At 31.2% G+C, this 25,480-nt stretch overlaps 2 protein-coding genes across 7 annotated transcripts in view; one reads left to right on the forward strand and one right to left on the reverse strand.

Annotated features, from left to right (window-relative positions):
- The window catches only part of LOC129918438 (YLP motif-containing protein 1-like), a 239,962-nt gene extending 236,667 nt beyond the window's left edge, over positions 1 to 3,295 (forward strand). Inside the window, exons 5-6 of one of the 3 annotated variants that reach the window (XM_055999021.1) lie at positions 1,396 to 1,447; positions 1,513 to 3,295. In XM_055999021.1, the coding sequence (XP_055854996.1) occupies positions 1,396 to 1,447; positions 1,513 to 1,575 (115 nt within the window). In that variant the 3' untranslated portion in view covers positions 1,576 to 3,295. Of the gene's footprint in view, positions 1 to 1,372 lie in introns of all 3 variants that reach the window. The other 2 variants (XM_055999022.1, XM_055999020.1) reach the window with 2 other exon arrangements.
- LOC129918434 (unconventional myosin-XV) overlaps positions 1 to 25,480 on the reverse strand; it is a 261,312-nt gene that overhangs the window by 149,651 nt on the left and 86,181 nt on the right. The window lies entirely within an intron of this gene.

Here is a 25,480-nt window from a genome sequence, read left to right on the forward strand (position 1 = left end):
CGGCGGCCCAGTACACGATCTGCTATTTGGGCCGCCAGAAATTCAACTATGAAGAATCACTGGCTATAACGATTTTTTTTTTTCAATAAACAATTTCTAAAACAAACTCACCACTATCAATTTGTAGATTTGTGTTTTGTTTTCTTTATTCCAGAAAATACTGATCAGGATTTTGTTCCTCTTTTTTTTTTTGGAATATTCCATATAACACTTCTAGTGTTTTAAGACTATTTCTAAAAAAAAGAAAAATAATGAATTTTTTAACACTAATTTAACCCGGTTATTAAACGCACTTCTATTTTTCTTCTGCACTGAATGAAACCACGATCTTATTTGATTTGACAAGAGATTTGCAATGTGCAGATTTACTGTCACAACAACAAAAAAAATATGTCCCGCAAGATCTCATTCAAAACTATACAAACAAAAATCATCAGATGATTCTCCCCTAACTGGAAAACATCATCCAATCCACCTCTCTCAATAAAAACAAAAACAAATAACAAAAAAAACAATTTACAGGTGTTTATATTTTTTTCTCCTAATCTCTGCATATCTGCACTTTTATCTCCTCTCTCTCTATCTCTCATCTCTGTTTCTTATGTTGTTTTCTATTGACCTTTGAGATTTTTGTGTAAAATTCTCAGATTTTCCACTGCAAATAGAATATGAAATCTAATTTTGTAATTGTGTGCGAAATCTGTGCGTATAAAAAAAATAAAACAACAACAAATGTTCAGACAAATGTCAAACAGAGGTGTGTGTGTGAAAGTGCGTGTGTTTGTATGCGTGAATCTTGATAAAAATCCAGAATCAGATTCTTGAATCTCAGATTCATTTTTTTGTCATTTTTTTTTATCTCAAGACGCAAATAGATCATGAAATCTGAGATTTGTCCACTATTTCCCCTCTTCACCGCCCCCTTTCAGCTGTCAAATTCACAAATCTCATTCTGAGATTCGTCAATAGAAAACGACATTACTAAAAATAACTTTTCTCTGATCTAGCTAAAATTGACGTTCAGATGAAGTTCTCCAAATGTTGCCCTTTAAGCAAGAAAACCGAGTTCAGAAAAGACACTGCGACCTCCATACGCGAAATACGAGGAAAAACGAGGTCGGACTCACTTCGGAGCCGGTTCGGACCGAGGTCGGACTCGTTTGCTTGAAGGGTCTCCAAACGTTGGCCAGATTTATTTGAACTCGATCTCTCAATTCTTTAACGTAACTGCATATGGTGTAGACATGAGTTTAATGAAGATCAGTGGCTCTCAACTGTTTTCGTTCATAATAATTTCTAAACACAATAAACAATATTTAATTTCTTTATTTATTCTTATCCATATTACTAAATTAATATTTCAATTTACTAGTAATTATTTTGTGGTTTTCAAAGCTGGCCTACTATTAGATGGAGTAATTTTCCACAACGGATTCGCTATAGAATGGTGAGTTTGGGTTTGTTTACATTTGTTGCTTTTGCAAATTTTGTTTATTCCTTTTCCCATTCTAGGTCATGATTGCATCGGATAGAGAAGTTCCCCAAGCGTCCGTAACAATTTGTCTGTACTTTTAATGGAGGGAGATTTATTTCATCTTGCATGCAAGAAAGAGATAGATGCTTCACGTATTCTTATATACAAAAAGTATATAACAGTTTTTTCCCGAGCTCCTATATCTTTTTTCAGAGGAAAAGAAGTACTTCTTTTACGTACATATTTCACCGGTTTTTTCTGTAGTTCTACGTTTGCTGGGTGCGTTCTTTTTCTAACCATAGTTAACTATGGTCGTTGATTTAATACCCAGCAAACGTAGAACTACGGAAAAAACCGGTGAAATATGTACGTACAAGAAGTACTTCTTTTCCACTGAAAAAAGATAGGAGCTTGGAAAAAAACTCAGTTATATATACTATACTGTTTATAAGAATACGTGAAGCAGCTATCTCTTTCTTGCATGCAAGATGAAATAAATTTCCTCTCCATTAAAAGTACACATAAATGTACTTTAAAAGTACATCAGCGAAGCACATCTGGAAGTGCAGTACCAGTACTTTTTTACAGAAAAACCACTGAATAAAAGTACTTATATGGAGTACTATTTCACCGGTTTATATCCGTACTGCTAAAATCCATATTTTAATTTCATTTGAAAATAAAAAAAACCCTCAAAACAAAAAATTTTTCATTTTTATTCTCCAAATGGAGCACAGAATTTTTTTTTGCTTAACTAATATGTTGCTGTGGCTATCAAGGTTTAACTGGTTTCACTAGAAAATATAAAATGCAGGAAAAGTCAAATCAAACGCTAGTCGCCATTACAAAAGAAACAAAACTTTGTGCATTGCATACATCGCGCTCTTTTTTCAGTGGAAAAGAAGTACTTCTTTTACGTACATATTTCACCGATTTTTTCTGTAGTTCTACGTTTGCTGGGTGAAATAACTTGGCTAAAAGGCAATGGCTGATTAAAAAGGGGTGCCAATATATCGTTCCATAGAAAGTATGCACCTAGTGGTATGTCACTGCCAATAATTGTACTCTTTATACTGGCAATAATTATACCCCGTATCCTATATATTCAGTTTGAAAAATTGAAAAAAAAAGAGCTCAAACGGATTGATAGATTTTCTTGAAACTCGATACCTACAGACGATTTGTACGTGATTTCCAAGAGCAATTTTTTTTTTATTTTAATGCCTCCTTTTAAACGGATATCTCCAATATAAAGTTTTCGAGATATTGCAATTTTCTCAAAAAACGGCTTACGATTTTGCTTTGAAAAAAAAAAAAAAACTTGTAATGCTGCAGATAAGGCCGCACTTTGTGAATAAGAAAAATATTTTTTTGGACCCTTATTAACCTACTAGCCATAGAACCGATTTTGTAAACTACTCAACCGATTTCAATGAAAACGGTTTATACTGATTTTAAAATTAAGAAATCTTTTAGTTTTGGATTTAAAAAAATCATAAATACGAGAGCAATTCGCAATTCAAAGTGAAAAAAGGTTTGGGGTGTTTGGGGTGCCAACTGCCAACCATTGAAGAATGTAGATAATGGAAGATAATTTGTTGTTTTTATTATATATAAATGAGTCTATTAGAACAATACTGGCGTTAGCCATTAAATTCAGTTTTGAGCCATACGAGATTTTAGATCAGGGTTTTTTAAAACAAAGATTTTTTGTGTGCCATCTATTTTTGAGTGTAGCTATCACCAAAAATCTTTTTTTGTATTAAAAAAGATATATTAAGAGACCAATTTTTTATGAAAAGCTCTTTTTTTCAAAAAAAAGTGGCCACTATTGTTCTCATAAGTCATAGCCTAAAATAAGTTTTCGGTGGAAAAAAAATATTTTTCTTGTTTTTTGAAAATATTATTGTCTTATTTTTTGAAAATTGAATTTGGGTTTGTTTGTTTGTTTGTTTGGATTTAAAATTTTGTCCGCATACAATGCCACATAATTTTTTTCATTTTGAAAACATATATTTTCCGTATAGGTGTAGAAAAAACTTTTTTTAACTGCTTATTTGCCATATAAAAACGACAAAAAAGTTTTGCGAATAAATGTGAGCCAGAAATTTTTGTTCCTTCGGGGCCCCCCCTGAAAATGGGGGCCCTGGGCACGGGCCCCGTGTGCCCTTATGGTGAAGACGGCATTGCACTTCATAGTGAGAAAGAGATAGTCAAATAAGGCAAACAATTTTAAACTCATTTAAGAACTTTGGACTCATATATCGGTAAAAATTAATCGGCGGAGTAAGTCCAATGTTAACACCGTCATACAAAATAGTTACGATTCGTAACTATAATTTTTTTTTCTTCTGTTTATCATTGCTAAAATGAAATTAAAATGTAAATGTAAAACAAAGAACGCACCTTTGCTATTACCCACAAGTCGTGACCCTTTTCGAAAGTCAAATGGCCTTACTAATCAAATAATAATATAAGCATTGTATATATATTCCTATAGTACTCTCATGAAGCAGAATTTTCTGTTTTGCGTCGCCACCGCTGGGATCGTTAGTTTATTTTATATTTGAACCTTATGCAGAAAATTGAAATGCAGATCTACCAAAAGATGTCGCTAAAGTATTTTCTTCGATTGAAAGTACTATAGAAATATATATACAATGATATAAGGTTTAAAGAAAACCTTAAGATTTTAGAAAATCCGCATACCAATAATGAATTTAATCTCCGGTTTAGTCGTTAGCAAAACATCAAAATTTAATACAAATCCATAGAGGAAGGAATACCTAGAGAGCCGACTCGTACCCCCCTTACCTAAAACACCCGCAAATTTAATTTCAGATAATCTCTCTTATTTTTCTCTTGTTTTCCTATCTGTGAATACGTGTGAAAAGTACAATTCGTTTAATACCTTCCTTTCACCAGTAGATGTCCTTACAAATTTTGAATTTAAACATGATTTTGGTTTGTACATGAACTTGAATAGCTCAAATAGCTCACTCCAGACACACACCTTTCAATAAATATGTACAGAAATAAAAAAAAAAGGTTCGTGTTTTGAATTTATTATATTATTTTTTTATGAATTTATTTCCTACTGAGCACTTAAATTGTTTTTAATTGTTTTGAGCTCAACTCCACAGTTGAATGTGTTGGTGCCATTTAAAAAGCACGGGAAAACCATGGTATAAAAAGAGAAGGTATGATCATTAGAAAAAACTCAGTATCGAGAACTGTCAAAACTTATGGCTACTTAAGGTTTTGACAGCCCAGCCCATTGAAATTGTTGTTGTAAACAAATTTGTCTTGGAAGTTGTTGTTGCTTTTGACTTTGCCAAATGCCAAACGTCAAAACCTTACTACCCCATTTTGTAAGATGGCGGCTCTAATGATCATACCTTGTCTTTTTATACCATGCGGGAAAACTACCACATATAAGCACTGTGGAGTTTTTCCTCTCATTGCAGCTTGTAGGGTGAAAGAGAAAAACCAACCGAAGTCGCGTCTCTAGGTATTCCTTCCTCTATGTACAAATCCATGAAGAAAAAAAAAAAACAAAAAAGAACAAGACACAATAATGAGTGATAAGCTAATAACACCGGCACACAAAAAAAAAAGTGTCATGAACCAGAAACCAGACCTATCTTTCTATATGTTTTTGGGACCGCTGAATCCGAATTTCAAGTCCGTTTGGCCCTGTCACCCTCCAGTTTTGAGTAATATGCAAAAAACTCAAAAAAAGGTAGTTTTTGGGGTCTTTTTTACACTTTTCTCAAAACTGGAGGGTGACCGGATTCAGCGTGCCCAAAAACATATAGAAAGATAGGTCTGGTTTCTGGTTCATGACACTTTTTTTTTTGTGTGCCGGTGTAATTTGTCAATGATAAGCTAACCGCTTAGAATAAGAAGTACAGGAATGGGTGTATGTGTATATCACTTTTATAGTGTAGGATAGCGTGGAAAAAAACTGTCAAAAATAAATCCAAAGCTGTCATTCGAGCTATTCTGTGGTGCGTTCTTTTATTCGACGATGTTTACTATTGTTAACTATAGTTAACTTTCATCGTTCCTAAATGAGAAAAAAGTTATAAAATGTAACATCGTGACGTCACAACATCGTTCCTAAATCCAATGTTGAAGTGTCAAATAGTTACATTTTGTTACTTTTTCCAACTCAGCTTCTGGACTCGAGTTTCAATGTTAATCTGTCAAACACAACTACATGGTGATGAGAGGGGAAGATGTGAGAAGAGAATGTTTTCTTTGTTTTTAAGTTTGAAATTATTTAATGCTTATTTTTGTTTCAATTTGCTTAGAATTCAATTTAAAAGAATTATTTCAGTACCAAATTAATTCTTTCTTGTTTATTCATTCATAAAATTGATCTCAAAAAATTTTGTTTTGACAGATCAACAAAATGTAACATTAGTCGTTCCTAAATCAAAGTTGAAATTTTCTAACAAAATCTAACAAAAACAAATACAACGATTTTTTTGACACAACAACGAAACTTAACTTTATTTAATAAAAGAACGGGCCACCAGTGGCGTATCCAGAAAAAATTTGGGGGAGGGGGGCTGGAAAATTTTTCAAAAATTTTTGATAAGGTAAATGTACTACAAATCTTTTTTTATTCATCTTTGATCGAGAGAAAAGCGCTGTGCTGCGGTATTGAAAGTCGTATAGTAGCATTTTACTGCTCCCGACAACTTCGTACTACTGTCTCCTCCTATCACATTCGAAGTAGCTTTTTTTCCAAGTTCTTGTATCCCAAAAATTTTACACAAACTGCAATGTGTTTAGTAGTCTTTAAAAAAAAAAACATATTTTCGTTCGAACTTTTTCATGTGCTGAATTCAAAACTGTTTACAGATTTATTCCTACCACGTCTAGTTTTAGAGCTATACTCATCACTTTTTTCGGTATAAATGCCTATATTTCCGCAATTCGACCGAAAGTAAACTGGCATCGCTTTTCAATTTCACGTGAAATTGATCTTCGATCGATTTCGAAAACAAAGCGAATTGAATTCGATCAGAAAATCTAAATGAGCGAAAATATTTAGAACACCTAATTTCACTATCGGCAACGCAAGTGAATGCTCAAAAAGTGAAATGCAGAACCTTAAGGTCTCAAAAAATAATTTTCAATGTCATTCTCTTGATGTTTAATCCGAAATATATACATAATTTTTTAATAATATGTTCCTTTTTTAATACAAATCAGAAGCACAAATTGGAATTTGCTTAAATAAACCATTAGTTATGTTGACCACTAAGATATTGAGCTATAAAAAATTTGTATTTCCAATATCTTCCAGAAAAATATTATTTTTGAAAAAAAAATAATATACTCAAGACAGTAAAATACGACGTGATTGCATAAGAAGCTTTGCAAAATTTAAAGGTGATGTAATTCGACGTCAAAATACCAAACAAACTATTTGAAGAATTCTGAATTGGACTATAATCCTGAAAATCCCAAACCTCAACGTCAACTAAGGCACTTACTCAAACAAACACAAACAACCATTTTAGAATTTGGAGGGGGCTCGATCATTGAGCTGCATCTAAATCTCTACGATTTACGAAGAAGTTTCAGTTAATCATGTAGATTATGATGAAATCAGCTAAATAGTAACATGATTTTGGAGGCTTGGGAGGGGGGGGGGGGGGCTTGAGCCCCCTGAGCCCCCTCCTCAATACGCCACTGCGGGCCACCAAATTAAAACCAAAGTGTAATTCAAATTCAAAAATCCTTTAAAATCATTCCTTAACACAATTGCAAAAACTTTTATAGATTTCAAGAAAATAAGTCTTAGTTAATAAAAAACAATAAATAAAACAATAAAAACAATAATGGATTGCTGTGTAAAATTGTGCAAAAGCTATTTTTATAAGTTATAACCATTCAGAGATCCTTTCCTTTCACAGGTGAATACACTTTATTTGAACTAGAGCCTACGATTTTGTTCGTGTATTTAATTACACGTGTACCCGATACACGTGTACACGTGTATCTAAAAAACGTTTACACGTGTATCTTATTTACACGTGTATTTATTAAATACACGTGTATTTATATTTACACGTGTAAATACGAAACAAAATGATTTTTTTGCTTTTTGGGGGTAAAATAAAAGTTTTTAAAACTAAACAACTGAAGATTATTGTGCAAATAAATAGTTCGAATTGGAAAAATAGTATTTGAACTTTTTGAAGACCTTATAAATAATTTATTCAAAAATTAAAAATAATGATGTGCCTTTTCATTAAAAAAAGCTAATAAATTTTTCCAAGATATATTTGCATATTGCCTACTGTGTCTTTCTCAGAAGAAAGTGTACCAACTGTTACATGTTTTTTTTTTTTTTTTGTTAATCACCGTTTATTTGAAGATCATATGGTTTACTAAGTTCATAGTGAAAGTGTAAAAGGTGTTTTATAAATAAAGCGACAAATTCAATCAAAATAAATTTTAAAATAAAACTAAAATATGAAGCCAAGGAGTTGGGTATGGCAATATGCCCACCGAGAAGGGACAAATGCCTACTGTGACTTATGTAGTTCACAACAAAACAACCGTTTTTCTTGTCCCGGTGGAACAACCGGAGCCCTTGGACGGCATTTAAAGGGACTCCATGGAGTCAATTTAATTATTTTATATGTTTTGTTGCTTGGTAATCTAATCTAATCTGCTTTATTTTTTTACTTTTTAGTCGTATAATATTTGAAAGAAGATGATAATTTGCTTGGGTGGTATGAGCTCCCAAAGCCCCTCTCTTGCAATTTACCTACAAAAGCTTTTGCGATATTTAGAATGGGATAAAATAGATTTGGGGTGTTTCAACCCCCCAATGCCCCTCCCCTGAGTTCGGACCCCAAAATATTGCGTTGCAATCCAAACTTCATATGTGTACAAAGTTCAGTTCGATACGATAATGGGAATCGGGTCAAAATTTTTTTCCAAGATTTATATGGCTAGGGTTGAATAAGAATTTCCAATTAAATTTTCCGTGTAATTTCAATGTGTAAATCTAGCCAATAACCGCAAAAACCTGAACAATATCCTTTTCATTCAATATAATACATATTTTAGGAAATCGCCACCAAATCTACCTGTTCGAACGTTATTTACACGTGTAAATATAAATACACGTGTAAATATAAATACACGTGTATTTACAAATACACGTGCTTCGGCACGAATTATTTAAATACACGTGTAGCACGTGTACCTTAATACACGTGCAATAGTAGGCTCTAATTTGAACATAAATGTATTGTAACGATGAATACTGAACTACTTTTAAGATAAAAGTCTGAACACACTACCTACTACTGCAAAGGTAGAAATGTGAACGGACCTTTAGTAATTAAGAAACTACCCTCTGAACACATACCAAAATATCCCACTAGACTGGAAGTATGAAGCGCCCCTCCTGGAAAGGAAGTTTCGAGAAGCAAAGACGAGAACCTTCGAAGACATTCTCGAATCTCGAAATTCCGGTATAAAAGCATTGAATAATTATATATAGAAGTGACACCGGAAAAAACGTCCGCTATGTTTGAGGAGTGGCGCCACAATCGTTTTGAATTTCGTATTCGATGGCAGAAAAATCCCTGAAAAGGACTTTTGGTTACTAAGTAACCACATCTACAATATTATTTATATTTGGTGTATTTGTATTAGTTTTGTTTTGTGCTAGGAGTGTGTTTGTTTATTTTTGTTTCTGTAATATTGAAATTGAATTTATTTTAAATTTTTGCATTATTTTGAATTGAATATTTATTTTTGAATGTTTGATTCTTATGTATGTTTGGAAGGATTTTGTTTTTTGTTTTTATTAACGAGAAGAAGAAGATTTTCTTCAGTAATAGAAGTGTTTATTTAATTTTGATTAGGGTGCTTTTTGTAATAATATCTAGGCCAAAGTTGTAGTTCACATTGTTTGAATGTTTTCCACATGCACTGTGGCATATACTTACTATTTTCTTAAACCGCATAATGCAAGAGTAGGTAGGGATCAAGTTCATACAATATAGCCATATTTCACATTATTTTAAAGTATTTTAATACAATACGAAACAACCTCGTTTATTTGCTTAAACTGATTTATGTTTGCGAACAAGGACTTTGGATATACGGCTTTGTTCAAATTTGCAGCTGCAAATAAAAATTAAAAGTTTTTATAAAATGTTAAATTTTGAAAAAAAAAATCTTTTCGTACCATTTTTGGATACTTTTCTTTATTTTTAATTAAAACATTTTTGTTATCTAAAATTTAAACGATATTTATAAATAAAATGTTCAAATAAACTCAAAAGGTAAAAAGGCATATTTTGATCGCAAATGCAAGAAAATGTGGTTTTGGGATAGTTCCAATGATTTTTCTATTTCACCATTTGAAATAAAATACATATTCTAAAACTAGAAGAATGTAGCTTTTACATGCTTTTTATTTTGTCATGATATAGTCAAGCTATGCATTCGTAAAAAAAAAAAGTTGAGATAACAATCAGACATGGGATTACTATAGCCCTGTTCCACTGGAGGTGGTAGTCTGCTAATGATAGATTTTTTACATTACATTACATTACATATTAATCTAATCAGAAGATAAATCTTCCGGACTAGACACACTGCAGCTTCGGAAACTAAGTCCATTTGGCTGATACAGCACAAGACATTGATACAACAAAGAAAGACAAAGAGAGAAAGAACAACAGAAATGGATTAGTAATTTCTACAAAATTGCATACCAATTTTATTTTTGAATTTTTTTTTTCAAATTTATTTATAAGGTTCCAACGATTTTGAAATTTTTTTTTTCTAAAAATCTATCTTAGCAGAAAAAATCAAATCGAATAGGTACTTGTTTTGGAGCTATCACGAATTTTCCTTTGTTCCTTAAACTTTTTGGGCTAGTGTATAAAAACAACTCAGGTTAAAAGCTAATGCTCGGTTAAATTTTATGGTTATGAAACTCAAGTATTAAATTTAGCCGAGCTTTAGCCTTTAACCTGAGTATTAAATTGTTTATATTGGTTGAGAGAAATATGTATAATTCAGTTAAATATTTAAGTGAACCTTTAATTTGATTATTGGTAAGGCTCGTAGAAAATCAAATTTACTAATGATAAGCTTTGGTGAATTATAGTAATAATAGCCTAAGTAAGTGAATGTACATATAAGCGTGGTCGAATGTTCGGTATTCGACCGAATCATTATTCGCAGCATCTCTAGTTGGTACCGTTAAAAAATTTCAATTTCCCCTCCTCGGAATCAAAAATAAACAAAAAGTTTGAGCCAAAACGACTTATTGGTTTAAGCTCTTACCTGATTTAAATTAAATAATTCATGTTGAACATAAACTTTTAGGCTCTATTTTTACTTCGGCGTAAACTGTCACATAAGGATTTATGTTGTAATTAAATGCTTAAGTTTCTATTCAGCCAAAAAAGGCTCTAATTGTTACGCATTTCATAATATTCCAAAACAAAATTAAACAGCAATCACCTTGTCACCTACGCTAATAGGACTATTGAAACAAGGGTAACTTTCATGCCCTATAAGCTATAACGTGCCTAGGATATACATACAACAATAATATTTAATTTTGTTCAAATTCTCGTCGTTAATAAAAAATTTCTTGTTTTTAGTTTCGAGTTACTATGGATACATTTATAATGTCAACTAACTTTTCAATATTTTTGTTTGATATTTGGTAATTTTGTATGTATGAGTAAAATTTCCTTATTTTATTTTTTCATTTATAGGATGTCGATGTGTCGATACGGTTTATTTTTGTTTGATATTTGTTTTATGTTTTATGTGTGAGTAAAATTTCCTTATTTTTTTTTTTCTATTATAGGATGTCGACGTGTCGAAACAATTTATTTTTATTTGATATTTGTTTTGTTACGTTTGTATTTGTGAAATTTCCTTTTTTAAAAACAAATTTTTGGAAAAATAATTTTCTAAGACAAGCCCCATTCTCTCTGGGGATTTTTTAGTACATCTGATTGCTGAAAAAAATAAAATAGTGTGGCGCTAGAAACTATCGGTGTCACTTCTATATATAATTATTCAATGATAAAAGGACAGCGTAGACACCGACCGGACACAGTTTAATCTTGAAAGTGAAAGAGTACAGTACAAAGTGAAATAAAGTGTTGCGAATTGTTAGTAGTAAATAAAGTGATTTAAAAGTGTGTTTGTTTGAGCGAATAATAAAAGTAAATTGAGTTGAAATAAAGTGTGTTCTTATTTGAACGGAAATAGGTATAAGTGGAAATTAAATAAGTTTTATTGTGAACCCGGAATAAAACATTACATTGGTGTCAGAAAAGTGGAATAAAACTTATTTATTTGTGCGAATCAGATAATTTCGCGAATAAAATAAAAAGTGCGCGTGTGTTTTAACAATAAACAAAGTGTAAAACATTTTGAAATAAGTAAAAGTGCTCGCGTTTTGAAAAGTACTCTCATGAAGAAGAATTTTCTGTTTTGCGTAGCCACCGGTGGGATCGCTTGTTTATTTTATAGTACCTGGGTGACCGAGCTTTGCTCGGTATCTTTAAATGTTATAACGGTCAGTGAAAAGAGTCAAATGTAAACACCAATTTTTTGGAGTGGGTTTGAGTTTGCAATGACCAGTTTTTACAAAACACCACATTCCCACTTTATAATCCAGTTTATTTACGTTTGAATACACATACGACGATCAGCAATGGAAAGAAGGGTTACAGGAATCTGCATTATCGAAAATGCCTACGGCAATGAGATCCCTTTTTGCTCAAATTTTAATTTACGGGTCAGAAAGTTTTGTGTACATAAAGTTAATCTTTTTTTCAAGTTTAGCCCTGTCGGCAAAGCTTAGTATGAAGAAATACTATTTTTTATCCCTGTCTCTGTTTCATTTTGTAGCAGTGGATGCTTTACTTCTTTCTTTTTTTTACTTAGGTATACACCCTAGAAAATCAATGGCCCACCCTTGAAAAACCGACAGTTCTACGGAACTTTTAGTCTGGTGTTAGCTCCCACTAACATTTTTTTTAATATCGCTTGCTGAGAATTATAGGGCTGTATGTATGTTTAATAATTTAATTAATTTTTAAATAAAAATTAGGTAATTTTTTAATAAATTTAATTTTTTACAAAATTAATATTTTTGGACGTCAAATATCTTTTAAACGGTTAGATAAACGAAAATGGTGTCCAACGCCTTTTTTTAGAGCGTTCAATTTCCTACCTTCTCAAAAGCCGATTTATAAAAACATGATTTTTTTTAGTAGAAGGATAATATAAAAAATGGAAAATTGCGAAGCGAAGGACCTTTCCATTAATACAAAGATTTCATATTTGGTGAGTATATTCTAGTCTGGCAATCTATCGGAGTATAAAATAAAAAAAAAAATTCGATTTTTTTGAACCAGCCTTGTGTTTATGTATATTTTTCTTAGTTAAAGGTCGGATTCAATAATTAGCTTTTTCAATTTAGGCCGTGTGTGAATTGCGTTAAATAGTTAACAGCATGTAAAATTTTTAACACTATTGAGGTTAATAAAAAATTTTCAGCTGTTAAAAATTTATTGGGCTCTGGCACCTGGTTAAATTTGAGTTAAATTTTTTTTTGCAGATGCTTTTGTTTTGTTTTTTTTTTTATTAAAAAGGAGTATCATGGCAGAAAAAAGGAAGACAAAATTCTAAACAATAATCCATAAAGCTGAAATTTTTTTTATTAACCTCAAAAGTGTCAAAAATTTTACACGGTGTTAACTATTTAACGCAATACTAAGTTAAATACTAAGCCGAGAATATATTTGAGGTGAAAGGATAATTTCAGTTGTCCAAAAATTATCCTGCTCTAGTAGCCTGTTAAATTTTTATTTACAGAGAATAAATTTCTTGCAGAATTTTTTGTGTATTTTTTTCAATAACTAGTCAAAAACCGAAAATAAAGAAAGAAAATTGAAAAAGGAATACAACATTATGAGTGTTTATTAGGAAAAATTTATATTTTTCAATATATTTCATTTAGTCTAAGAGCCCAGAGTAGATTTTGGGAGTTTTTGGATAACCGAAAATGGGTCATATTTATGTGTAGGTAATAGCGTCCTGATGAAGAATTCGAAAGTCTGGCATTTTTATTTCACGGCATTCTATGGTTTATGGGGAGTTGAAAAATGCATTTTTTCCGATTTTTGTGTCCAGTATATAACCACTTAAATTCATATAGAGCTGATAAAGGGCGATACCTTGATTGCAAAAAGTTCGGTCCCAGACGTTTTATTCGCGCTATTACCCTTGCCAGACGTCCTTGAATATGTATAACCGTCTGGTGGTAACTCTTAAAAAATCACCACTACCCATTGATAGAAAATAAATTAGTGCCAGACGTTTAAATCACGGCATTACCCCCACCAGACGTCCTTGAAGAGTCCCGAAATAGCGGTTTTCATACAAAAGTCAGAATATTATTTTTTGCAAGATGTATAACCGTCTGGTGGTAACTCTTAAAAAATCACCACTACCCATTGATAAAAAATAAATTAGTGCCACGAGTTTAAATCATGGCATTACCCCCACCAGACGTCCTTGAAGAGTCCCGAAATAGCGGTTTTCATACAAAAGTCAGAATATTATTTTTTGCAAGATGTATAACCGTCTGGTGGTAGCTCTTAAAAAATCACCACTACCCATTGATAGAAAATAAATTAGTGCCAGATGTTTAAATCACGGCATTACCCCCACCAGACGTCCTTGAAGAGTTCCGAAATAGCGACTTTTGTATGAAAATCGCTGTTTCGGGACTCTTCAAGGACGTCTGGTGGGGGTAATGCCGTGATTTAAACGTCTGGCACTAATTTATTTTGTATCAATGGGTAGTGGTGATTTTTTAAGAGTTACCACCAGACGGTTATACATCTTGCAAAAAATAATATTCTGACTTTTGTATGAAAATCGCTATTTCGCGACTCTTTAAGGACGTATGGTGGGGGTAGCGCCGTGGTTAAAACGTCTGGCACCAATTTTTTTTTATCTGGAGGCAGTGGTAATTTTTTAAGAGTTACCACCAGACGGTTATACATATTGCAAATAATAATATTCTGACTTTTGTATAAAAATCGCTATTTCGCGAATCTTCAAGGACGTCTGGCAAGGGTAATAGAGCGAATAAAACGTCTGGGACCGAACTTTTTGCAATCAAGGTATCGCCCTCGGCCGATAAAATCGGCTCTATATGAATTTAAGTGGTTATATACTCGACAAAAATCGGAAAAAATGCGTTTTTCAACTCGCCATAAACCATAATAAACCTTAATTCTTTCGATTTGCAGAAAAAAATATTTATCTACGTTAAAAATGTATCCAAATTCACACAGCTAAATTAAGCCAAAGATAATTTTTTATTCACCAGACATTCAAATGTCAAAAATGTATCCTCTACTAAATGTTTAACATACGGCATTAGAGTCACATAGTCACCCGCATACAACAACTTTTATTTACAAATTTTTATTTTTATATGTACCCACACTTCTGGCTTAAGTTTCAAGAGCACTTAAACAAAAAAATAAAGCAAATAAAATTGAAAACTTGGTAAGGTCAGTTTTTAAAGCCAATCGCTGTCATAAATTGCGACTAGATTAAACTTTTGTGGCGCTCAAAATAAAAGTGATGTAACTCAATTAAATAAAAGATAAAGAACTATTTTCTTATACTCATATATTATATGTTGTTTATTTAACAAACGTTTTCGGGAATTCTTCCCATCTTCAGGCTCAAGCAAATAATAAATATTTTAAATATTTTAAATTTAAATTTACATAAAAATCAATTTATCAAATCTCTTAAATTTAAAAAATTAAAGTAATTTTTAAAAAAATATCAAATAAGAATGTATGAATTTTAATTTGGTTTTAATACAAAATAAGATAAATGAATAAATGCGTTTTAGAATTTTGTCTCAAATATGTCTTTAGTTGTAAAGGGTTTCAAAAATGCATATAAGGAAGATCGTTCAAATAATTTGTTTTTATTCATATTATTTGTACGATGAATATATATTTCTTCGTATGCATTTAATTATTTTGGGTTATTTATTTGTTTTAATAACCGAAAACCTGCTAGGTTATGATTATTGCTAATCATGTGATCAGCTGGTGTTGATTGATCAACTGTTTTAGAGTGGATAGATTTGTAATGTTGAGGAAGAGCCGACATTCAGGGCAAAGTTTTGTTAAATAATTTTTTTTTGTTATTAGACTTTTTTGAGAAAAACTAAAAATGCAGTTTTACGCCTGCAAAGTTTAATCAAAATCGTTAGAGCCGTTTTCCAGTTATTTGGTATAACTTGAAGAATTTGTATGGGGGTACACTTTCTAATTAAGGTAGAAAAAGAACAAAAAAAAAAAAACAACTTTCAGAATTCTATAAAAATCATCTGTACTAAATTTGAAGAAAATAAGTCCACTGGTTTATGGCTGTGGAAATGTGAACAGATGGACGTACAGAGGCCAGAGAACCAAACGAGTCGAGTATTGTTTACGAACATCGAGTACTTACTCGAAAAAAACGATCTCGAACAAACAGAATCAACACAACTCAAATATGTTCGAGCTTTCCTGTTTAGGAGTATGATGACTCGTAAGTATTCCTACATTTCAAACGAGTTCAAACGATCATTTTTCTGTTCGAGTAAAATCGAGTAAAATGATCGTGAACAAAATGTTTATGATCAATGTGATCGAAATTACTCGAACTGGAAAGGAAATGTTCATAGTGTTCGAGGGTGGTTTTTCTTGTAGCATAAATAAAAGAGAATCAGTTTGTTTTTTTTAAATTAATTAATTTGACAAGATAATGAAATGACGAAAAACATATTAGAATTAAATTAAATACAGAAAAAAAAAGAAAAATTAAATAAATCTTAATGCTAGACACAAAAAAATTGAATAAATTAAATTAAGTTAAAAATGATGACACTTGTATTTATGAAAAAAAAATATATATTTAAATATTATTTATCTTTAAGTTTGAATTCGCAAACATCAAATTATTTATAGTTTCACGGACACATCAAAAACTGCTTTCTTATCGGCCATCGACACAATCACTTCTTTGTTTATATTTGGCAAGGTTTCTTTAAAACATCTGTGCCTCAAAAGGTTCGTCGATTTTTTAAAATTTTTCATCACTTTTTTGCACGATCTGCATGCCACAAAGTTTGGGATAGTATCACCATTTTGATTTTTTATTTCGCCAAAAATCCCCCATACCTTACTTCGGCAGTTTCTTTTGTAGCAAATAGAAAATATATTATTATTAAGATTTAAGCTAATACTTTGTTCTTCCATTGTTTTTTATAAAACTATTACTTTTTTAAATGAACTCAGAAGATTACTATTTAAATATTGTTCTCGCAAGAAATCAGCTTTTGAACTAAAATATTTCATTCATAACTTTCCCTTTAACCCTTTTATGCTGATTTGTTACTTCCCCAATATACCTACCCGAAAAAATAGTAATTTGTTTTAAAAACAATCATCAAAAATCGCATTATTGCATATTTGTTAGGGATATGTTTCCCTAACAAATACCCCATTTGTATTGTTACCTAACGACTAATTACTTTTTTATTTTTTATTTTTTATTTTATCAGTCATTGAAAATCCTTTTCTAAAACCACAATTGTAAAATTAAAATAACCTGCTTTAATTGCAGTTGTACCGCAAACAACCAACCCTCAAAACCTAAATAAAAAAAAAATATGCAACAGGTACCTATAGGACGTAGAAATTGGAAGTGGTTGTTTTCATTGTTCAAACTGTTCATGATTTTTCGATCACGTTTGAACACTTCAATCACTTTCGATCATTTCGAGTAAAGCCTAGTGTTTATGAACAGTCAATCTGTTTACGAGTAATTCTGTTCGTGGGTATTGAGGATCGAGTATACTCATGAGTTCAAACAATTTGTGTGGTTTTGTTTGTGAGTATTTTTATTTATGAGTAAGATGATTTACGAGTATAGAGAGAAAACGATCGAGCACGAACGATCATTTAAAAAAATTGAAATTGTTCGAACAGGTTCGAACATACTCATTTGGATCCCTGGTACAGACGCACGGACAGAATTCCTAGATCCACTTTTTCTTAATTCTCCACCATCGTAATGTTGGTTTTGATTAACACCTCAAATTTTTTTTTCGACACGAAACCAAGACTTTCCTTATATAACATAGTAAAAAAAATTGCACACTCATGGTTATGGCTTCAGGTCGATGATAACATCTGGCCCACCCTAGATGAAATCTCTAACTACGCCCATGATTATAAGATTGACATTAGGTCATTGGTGTTGCTTGTTGTGAGTTATTTTATTTTTATACGTTAACAATTTTCGCATTAAAACAAAAGAAAAACTAAAACAAAGATAATGTGTGATACCAAATTAACAAATTACTTAAAAGTTTCAGTACGTGATCAAAAAAGTCATGATCTAAAATATTTTGTTTAGTTATTGTAACAAAAAGAAAAAGAACAATGCGTAAAAAATGGAACCATCCCTCAAAATTTTATTGAAATCGTTGAATCTATCTCCGCGAAAAAAACTAATATAAGAGAAAATACTTCCAAAATGTTGTATTTGCCTAGAGGAAAAAAACCTCAAAATTTCATCGAAATCTTTAAAGCAATTACCAAAAAACTTATATGTGAGAAAAAAAAAGCGTAGCTGTGGGCGGATATTTCTAAAAGTACTTCCAAAACATTTTATTCGGCTAGGGGACCAAACCCTCAAAATTTCATCGAAATCCTTAAAGTTGTTATCAAAAAATTCCATGTTAAAAAAGTGGGCGTGACAGTGGGCGGATTTTTCCAAAAATATTTCCAAAACTTTTTACTCGCTTAGATGAACAAACCCTGAAAATTTCATCGAAATCGTTAGAGCCGTTTCCGAGATCCCAATTTTATATATATATATATATATATTTATATAAACAATTTTAGCTCGTTTAAAGTTATAAGATTTGAACCTTATGCAGGAAATTGAAATGCAGATCTACCAAAAGATGTCGCTAAAGTATTTTCTTCGATCGATAGTACTATTACCACCGGTCTTAACTGGACAAAAAAAACGCCTCGGGGCTTAACCTGAAATCTTGGCAGCACTGCATATTGAATGTTTCGACAACAGCAGACACAACAAAAATTTAGAGTTGTCATTTTTTTGCTTTAGGGTATTTCTTGTATTTTTCTTGTATGTTTTACAAAGAGACACAAAAATGTATGCTACTAAAACTAGTTAAATACATTTTGTCACTCCAAAAGTGAGTTTTCACGTTTTTAAACAAATTCTAAACAATTTTTGAAAAAAATAGTTTGGTAGCACAGATTTAAAACTGTTCAAAACGTTAAGCCCAGAGAAATCTCCGGGCTTAACAAGTAAGCCCACGTAGCTAAGGTGTTGTTGTATTTAACATGTAAAATAGGTGTGTTTTTTATTACCACCGGTCTTAACTGGACAAAAAAAAACGCCTCGGGGCTTAACCTGAAATCTTGGCAGCACTGTATATTGAATGTTCCGAAAACAGCAGACACAACAAAAATTTAGAGTTGTCATATTTTTCGCTTTCGTCATTTTCTTGTATTTTGCATGTATGTTTTACAAAGAGATACAAAAATGTATGCTAGCAAAACTATTTTAATACATTTTGTCCTTCCAAACGTGAGTTTTCACGTTTTTAAACAAATTCTAAACAATTTATAAAATAAATTGCAACACTGGGGTCGCACGTACTTGCTCTTATGCTTAAAGTAACTATAATGTTAAAGCTTTTTATTCAAGAAATTTAAAATTCGATATTTTGAAGAAATTTCATAAGTAGTATAAAAAAATTAAATCTGTTTTTATAATTAATAAAACTCCGTTTTAAAATATCTTAAAAAAAAACAAATATGCCATTTTATTTCTCGTATAAAAAGGTATTTTTAGGAAAAATTTTTCGAAAATTGTAGGATCCGTTTTTTAAGAAAATAATTTTTTCTATATAAAATTTTTTTAACATTTTTCAAAAAAAAAGTTGGTATGCCATTTTGAAGAAATAATTAATTTACACATAAAAACTAAATTTCAAAATTTTTCATTGATCCGTTTTCAAAAAATTGATTTTTCAAAAAAAAATTTTGAAATATTTTTTAAAAAACCAAAAAAGGCGTTTTTTGAAAATTTTCTAAAATTTTAATATTATCTTTACTTACACACTTTTGTATAAAAATTTTCATTTAAATCGGGTTAATTTTGTACGAGATATTCAGAAACGAAAAAAACCGTTCTATGACAGGTACCGTTAATAACGGTACAAAAAATATTTTTTTTATTTAAAAAGTTGGCCCTTATGTGTAGTATTACACACAGACACAACAAAAATTTAGAGTTGTCATTTTTTTGCTTTAGGGTATTTCTTGTATTTTTCTTGTATGTTTTACAAAGAGACACAAAAATGTATGCTACTAAAACTAGTTAAATACATTTTGTCACTCCAAAAGTGAGTTTTCACGTTTTTAAACAAATTCTAAACAATTTTTGAAAAAAATAGTTTGGTAGCACAGATTTAAAACTGTTCAAAACGTTAAGCCCAGAGAAATCTCCGGGCTTAACAAGTAAGCCCACGTAGCTAAGGTGTTGTTGTATTTAACATGTAAAATAGGTGTGTTTTTTATTACCACCGGTCTTAACTGGACAAAAAAAAACGCCTCGGGGCTTAACCTGAAATCTTGGCAGCACTGTATATTGAATGTTCCGAAAACAGCAGACACAACAAAAATTTAGAGTTGTCATATTTTTCGCTTTCGTCATTTTCTTGTATTTTGCATGTATGTTTTACAAAGAGATACAAAAATGTATGCTAGCAAAACTATTTTAATACATTTTGTCCTTCCAAACGTGAGTTTTCACGTTTTTAAACAAATTCTAAACAATTTATGAAATAAATTGCAACACTGGGGTCGCACGTACTTGCTCTTATGCTTAAAGTAACTATAATGTTAAAGCTTTTTATTCAAGAAATTTAAAATTCGATATTTTGAAGAAATTTCATAAGTAGTATAAAAAAATTAAATCTGTTTTTATAATTAATAAAACTCCGTTTTAAAATATCTTAAAAAAAAACAAATATGCCATTTTATTTCTCGTATAAAAAGGTATTTTTAGGAAAAATTTTTCGAAAATTGTAGGATCCGTTTTTTAAGAAAATAATTTTTTCTATATAAAATTTTTTTAACATTTTTCAAAAAAAAAGTTGGTATGCCATTTTGAAGAAATAATTAATTTACACATAAAAACTAAATTTCAAAATTTTTCATTGATCCGTTTTCAAAAAATTGATTTTTCAAAAAAAAATTTTGAAATATTTTTTAAAAAACCAAAAAAGGCGTTTTTTGAAAATTTTCTAAAATTTTAATATTATCTTTACTTACACACTTTTGTATAAAAATTTTCATTTAAATCGGGTTAATTTTGTACGAGATATTCAGAAACGAAAAAAACCGTTCTATGACAGGTACCGTTAATAACGGTACAAAAAATATTTTTTTTATTTAAAAAGTTGGCCCTTATGTGTAGTATTACACACAGACACAACAAAAATTTAGAGTTGTCATTTTTTTGCTTTAGGGTATTTCTTGTATTTTTCTTGTATGTTTTACAAAGAGACACAAAAATGTATGCTACTAAAACTAGTTAAATACATTTTGTCACTCCAAAAGTGAGTTTTCACGTTTTTAAACAAATTCTAAACAATTTTTGAAAAAAATAGTTTGGTAGCACAGATTTAAAACTGTTCAAAACGTTAAGCCCAGAGAAATCTCCGGGCTTAACAAGTAAGCCCACGTAGCTAAGGTGTTGTTGTATTTAACATGTAAAATAGGTGTGTTTTTTATTACCACCGGTCTTAACTGGACAAAAAAAAACGCCTCGGGGCTTAACCTGAAATCTTGGCAGCACTGTATATTGAATGTTCCGAAAACAGCAGACACAACAAAAATTTAGAGTTGTCATATTTTTCGCTTTCGTCATTTTCTTGTATTTTGCATGTATGTTTTACAAAGAGATACAAAAATGTATGCTAGCAAAACTATTTTAATACATTTTGTCCTTCCAAACGTGAGTTTTCACGTTTTTAAACAAATTCTAAACAATTTATGAAATAAATTGCAACACTGGGGTCGCACGTACTTGCTCTTATGCTTAAAGTAACTATAATGTTAAAGCTTTTTATTCAAGAAATTTAAAATTCGATATTTTGAAGAAATTTCATAAGTAGTATAAAAAAATTAAATCTGTTTTTATAATTAATAAAACTCCGTTTTAAAATATCTTAAAAAAAAAACAAATATGCCATTTTATTTCTCGTATAAAAAGGTATTTTTAGGAAAAATTTTTCGAAAATTGTAGGATCCGTTTTTTAAGAAAATAATTTTTTATATATAAAATTTTTTTAACATTTTTCAAAAAAAAAGTTGGTATGCCATTTTGAAGAAATAATTAATTTACACATAAAAACTAAATTTCAAAATTTTTCATTGATCCGTTTTCAAAAAATTGATTTTTCAAAAAAAAATTTTGAAATATTTTTTAAAAAACCAAAAATGCGTTTTTTGAAAATTTTCTAAAATTTTAATATTATCTTTACTTACACACTTTTGTATAAAAATTTTCATTTAAATCGGGTTAATTTTGTACGAGATATTCAGAAACGAAAAAAACCGTTCTATGACAGGTACCGTTAATAACGGTACAAAAAATATTTTTTTTATTTAAAAAGTTGGCCCTTATGTGTAGTATTACACACAAAAATTTTAATCAAAATCGTTAGAGCCGTTTTTGAAAAAAATTAACTTTTCTATTTCCGTTATATGGCAGGTACCGTTAGTTTTGGTCCTAAAAAAAAAATTTCAATTTCCCCTCTAGGGAATCACCAAAAACTGCTAACTATCAAGTTTGAAGAAAATCACTTAACTCGTTTAGGCTGCAGCTCCAGATAGAGACAGACGGACAGACAGACAGACAGAATTGCCGGACCCACTTTTTTGGCATTCTCCATCATCGTAATGTCATGTAAAATTGTTATCTCGAGTTCGATTTTTTTTACGAATCCTAAACTTGCCCTATAGTTACGGTGACCATATTTCTGAAAGCCAAATCCGGGACGGATAAAAAATTCGTTGGATCGTTTTGAAAATATTGATTTTTCAAAAAAAAATTTAAATTTTTTTAAATGAGTTTTCACAATTTTTCCTTTTTTTGATATTAAGATTTCCTAAACGATTTTATGGGAGCGTTTTTGTTGAAATCATTTAAAACGTTTATGAAATCAGAAATCAAAAAAATGGTTTTTTAATAATGTCTGTTAATAACTTTAAAAAAAATATTTTTTTAATCAAAATCGGGACAGCTGTTTTTTAACATTTTTATTTAAATGGTTTTGAAATTGTATGAACCTTAACACAAATTTTAACATGTCCTTAAAAGTTTTGAAACTTATCTGGGTTCTTTACTCTTCCATATGTTGTTCTTTATTCGAAAACATTTTTCCTGGTTTACCAACCTGACAAACAGAAGCTGGAACTAAATAATTGACGAACATTAAAAAAAAAAACTAAAGCCTAGTCTAGAGGCAAAACGAAAATTTTCATACAAAAATAGCACAACGAAATCGTAAACGAAAATTTTGCTTTTCGTTGCACAGTACGCAGCTTAGGCAACGAAATTCTTACCTGTGCTAGAATATATGCAGAGTTTTTAATCGTTTTTTTACTTTTGAGACTTAGAAAATTTTTCGTTTTGTTTCAGCAGCGTAATAGAAAAATTTTAATTTCCAACCACTGTTTTCTTGTTTTCCGTACAAAGTATTTAAAATATTGAATACAAAAATCAGAGAATGTGCAAATACGGGACAATCACGGGACAAATTACAAAATACGGGACACTTATACGTCCCGGGTTTCTTAAATAAAAACCCGGGACAAGCTGTAGAAATACGGGACAGTCCCGGGTAAACCGGGACGGATGGTCACCGTACCTATAGTACCTATATCGCAAGTAAAAATTAGCTTGGTAGCACAGATTTAAAACTCTTCAAAAAGTTAAGCCCAGAGAAATCTCCGGGCTAAACAACTAAGCCCAAGGGGCTAAGGTGTTGTTGTATTTAACATGTAAATTGCTTAGCCCAGACTGCGTTTTTTTTGTCAAGTTAAGACCGGTTGTAATAAAGAACACACCTAATGCTTAGCCCCGACTGCGTTTTATTTGTCCAGTTAAGCCCGGTGGTAATAAAAAACACACCTTCTATAGAAATATGTATACAATGTAAAAGCAAAGATAATATAATCATGCAAATATCTTGTCTGCTCAGAAAAAAATGAATCAGTTTTTTTTCCTTACCAGACAAGGAGCTTTCAGAAATAAAGCTCAAAAAGCTCTTTTTCAATTGGACATTTTTCCTCACTCATGAAATTTTTTCTTCTTCTCTTTTTTTTCCACTGAATACACAAACAAAGTTAGGTAGATTGAACAAAAAAACGTAAACAAACCTTTTTTTTATAATGTATGAGAGTTGGTGTATGTTGTTCTTTTTTCTGTGCGGATTTTGGTGTGTAAAAAGAAAGAAAGGGGTGATAAACTGATAATGTCGCGTTTTTTTTGTGAATGATAGATGTCCGGTATGGAAAATAGATACTTTTTCTTGTGTTTTGAGATGTGTGATTTGTGTGGGAAATTGTAGCCAAGTGTATGCGCTGCGCATACATCAGAGGTATCTCTGGCATACATTAGTTTCTGTTTTCTTTTTTGTCTTTTGTTGTATTTCGAGCCTCTTTAATTTATTATCTGTGGTAAAAGTGTCCTTTTTTCTTGAGCCAGAACTATAATTGTCGGATTTTCTAGACATAGAAGGAGCATTCAATAATGTTCATAATAGTGCAATTGAAAAAGCACTCACTGATCTTAAAATAGAAGACACGGTCATAAAATGGATCGTGTGCATGTTGAAAAACAGACAAATAAATAGTGAATTAGGTGGGTCACATATAAAAATGTACGCATCTAGAGGAACTCCGCAAGGCGGTATTTTATCACCTCTTCTTTGGATTTTGGTGATGAATGAGATTCTCATCAAACTGAATAACAGCGGTGTCAAGGTTATAGCCTACGCAGACGATCTAGCTCTTCTAGCGACAGGTAAATACCTAACCACTGTAAGCGAACAATTAGAAAGCGCATTATCTAAGGTCAGTAACTGGACCAGGAGATGCGGTCTTAAAGTAAACCCCCTTAAAACAGAAATGGTACTTTTCACAAACAGAAGGAAAATTCCTCCTTTTGCAGTGCCAAAAATTGATGGCACCCCACTTAAGATTTCGGATAAAGCGAAATATCTCGGAGTGATCTTGGATAAGAAACTTAACTGGGGTCCAAACATTCAAGAAAGATATAAGAAAGCCACGTTTGCACTTTACTCATGCAATCGAATTCTTGGCAGAAACTGGGTACCAAATCCTAAAATAATCATGTGGATGTATACCGCCATTGTCAGACCCATTCTGACTTATGGCAGCTTAGTCTGGTGGCAAGCTCTGGAGAAATCCACGAACTTGAAGACCCTAACCAAAGTACAGAGAACAGCATGCATTAGCACTACGGGGGTGATGAGGTCCACTCCAACCGCAGGGCTGGAAGCAATCCTTAATCTCACTCCCTTAGATCTATTTGTACAAGAATTAGCAGCAAACAGCGCCCTACGACTCAGTCAAACCAACATTTGGAATACTAGTCAAAACGGCCACACTACGATCCTTTCTAACTACGTTGGCAACAACGTAAGTACAGATTACATGACCCCTTACTTAGACTTCAACAAGTATTTTAATGTCAGTTTCCCAAACAGACAAGATTGGGAAAACAGTGTACCTTTCTCAAATGAGTCGACTATCGCCATCTTTA

Source organism: Episyrphus balteatus, chromosome 4, assembly GCF_945859705.1.
Source record: "Episyrphus balteatus chromosome 4, idEpiBalt1.1, whole genome shotgun sequence".
Classification (NCBI taxonomy): Eukaryota; Metazoa; Arthropoda; class Insecta; order Diptera; family Syrphidae; genus Episyrphus; species Episyrphus balteatus.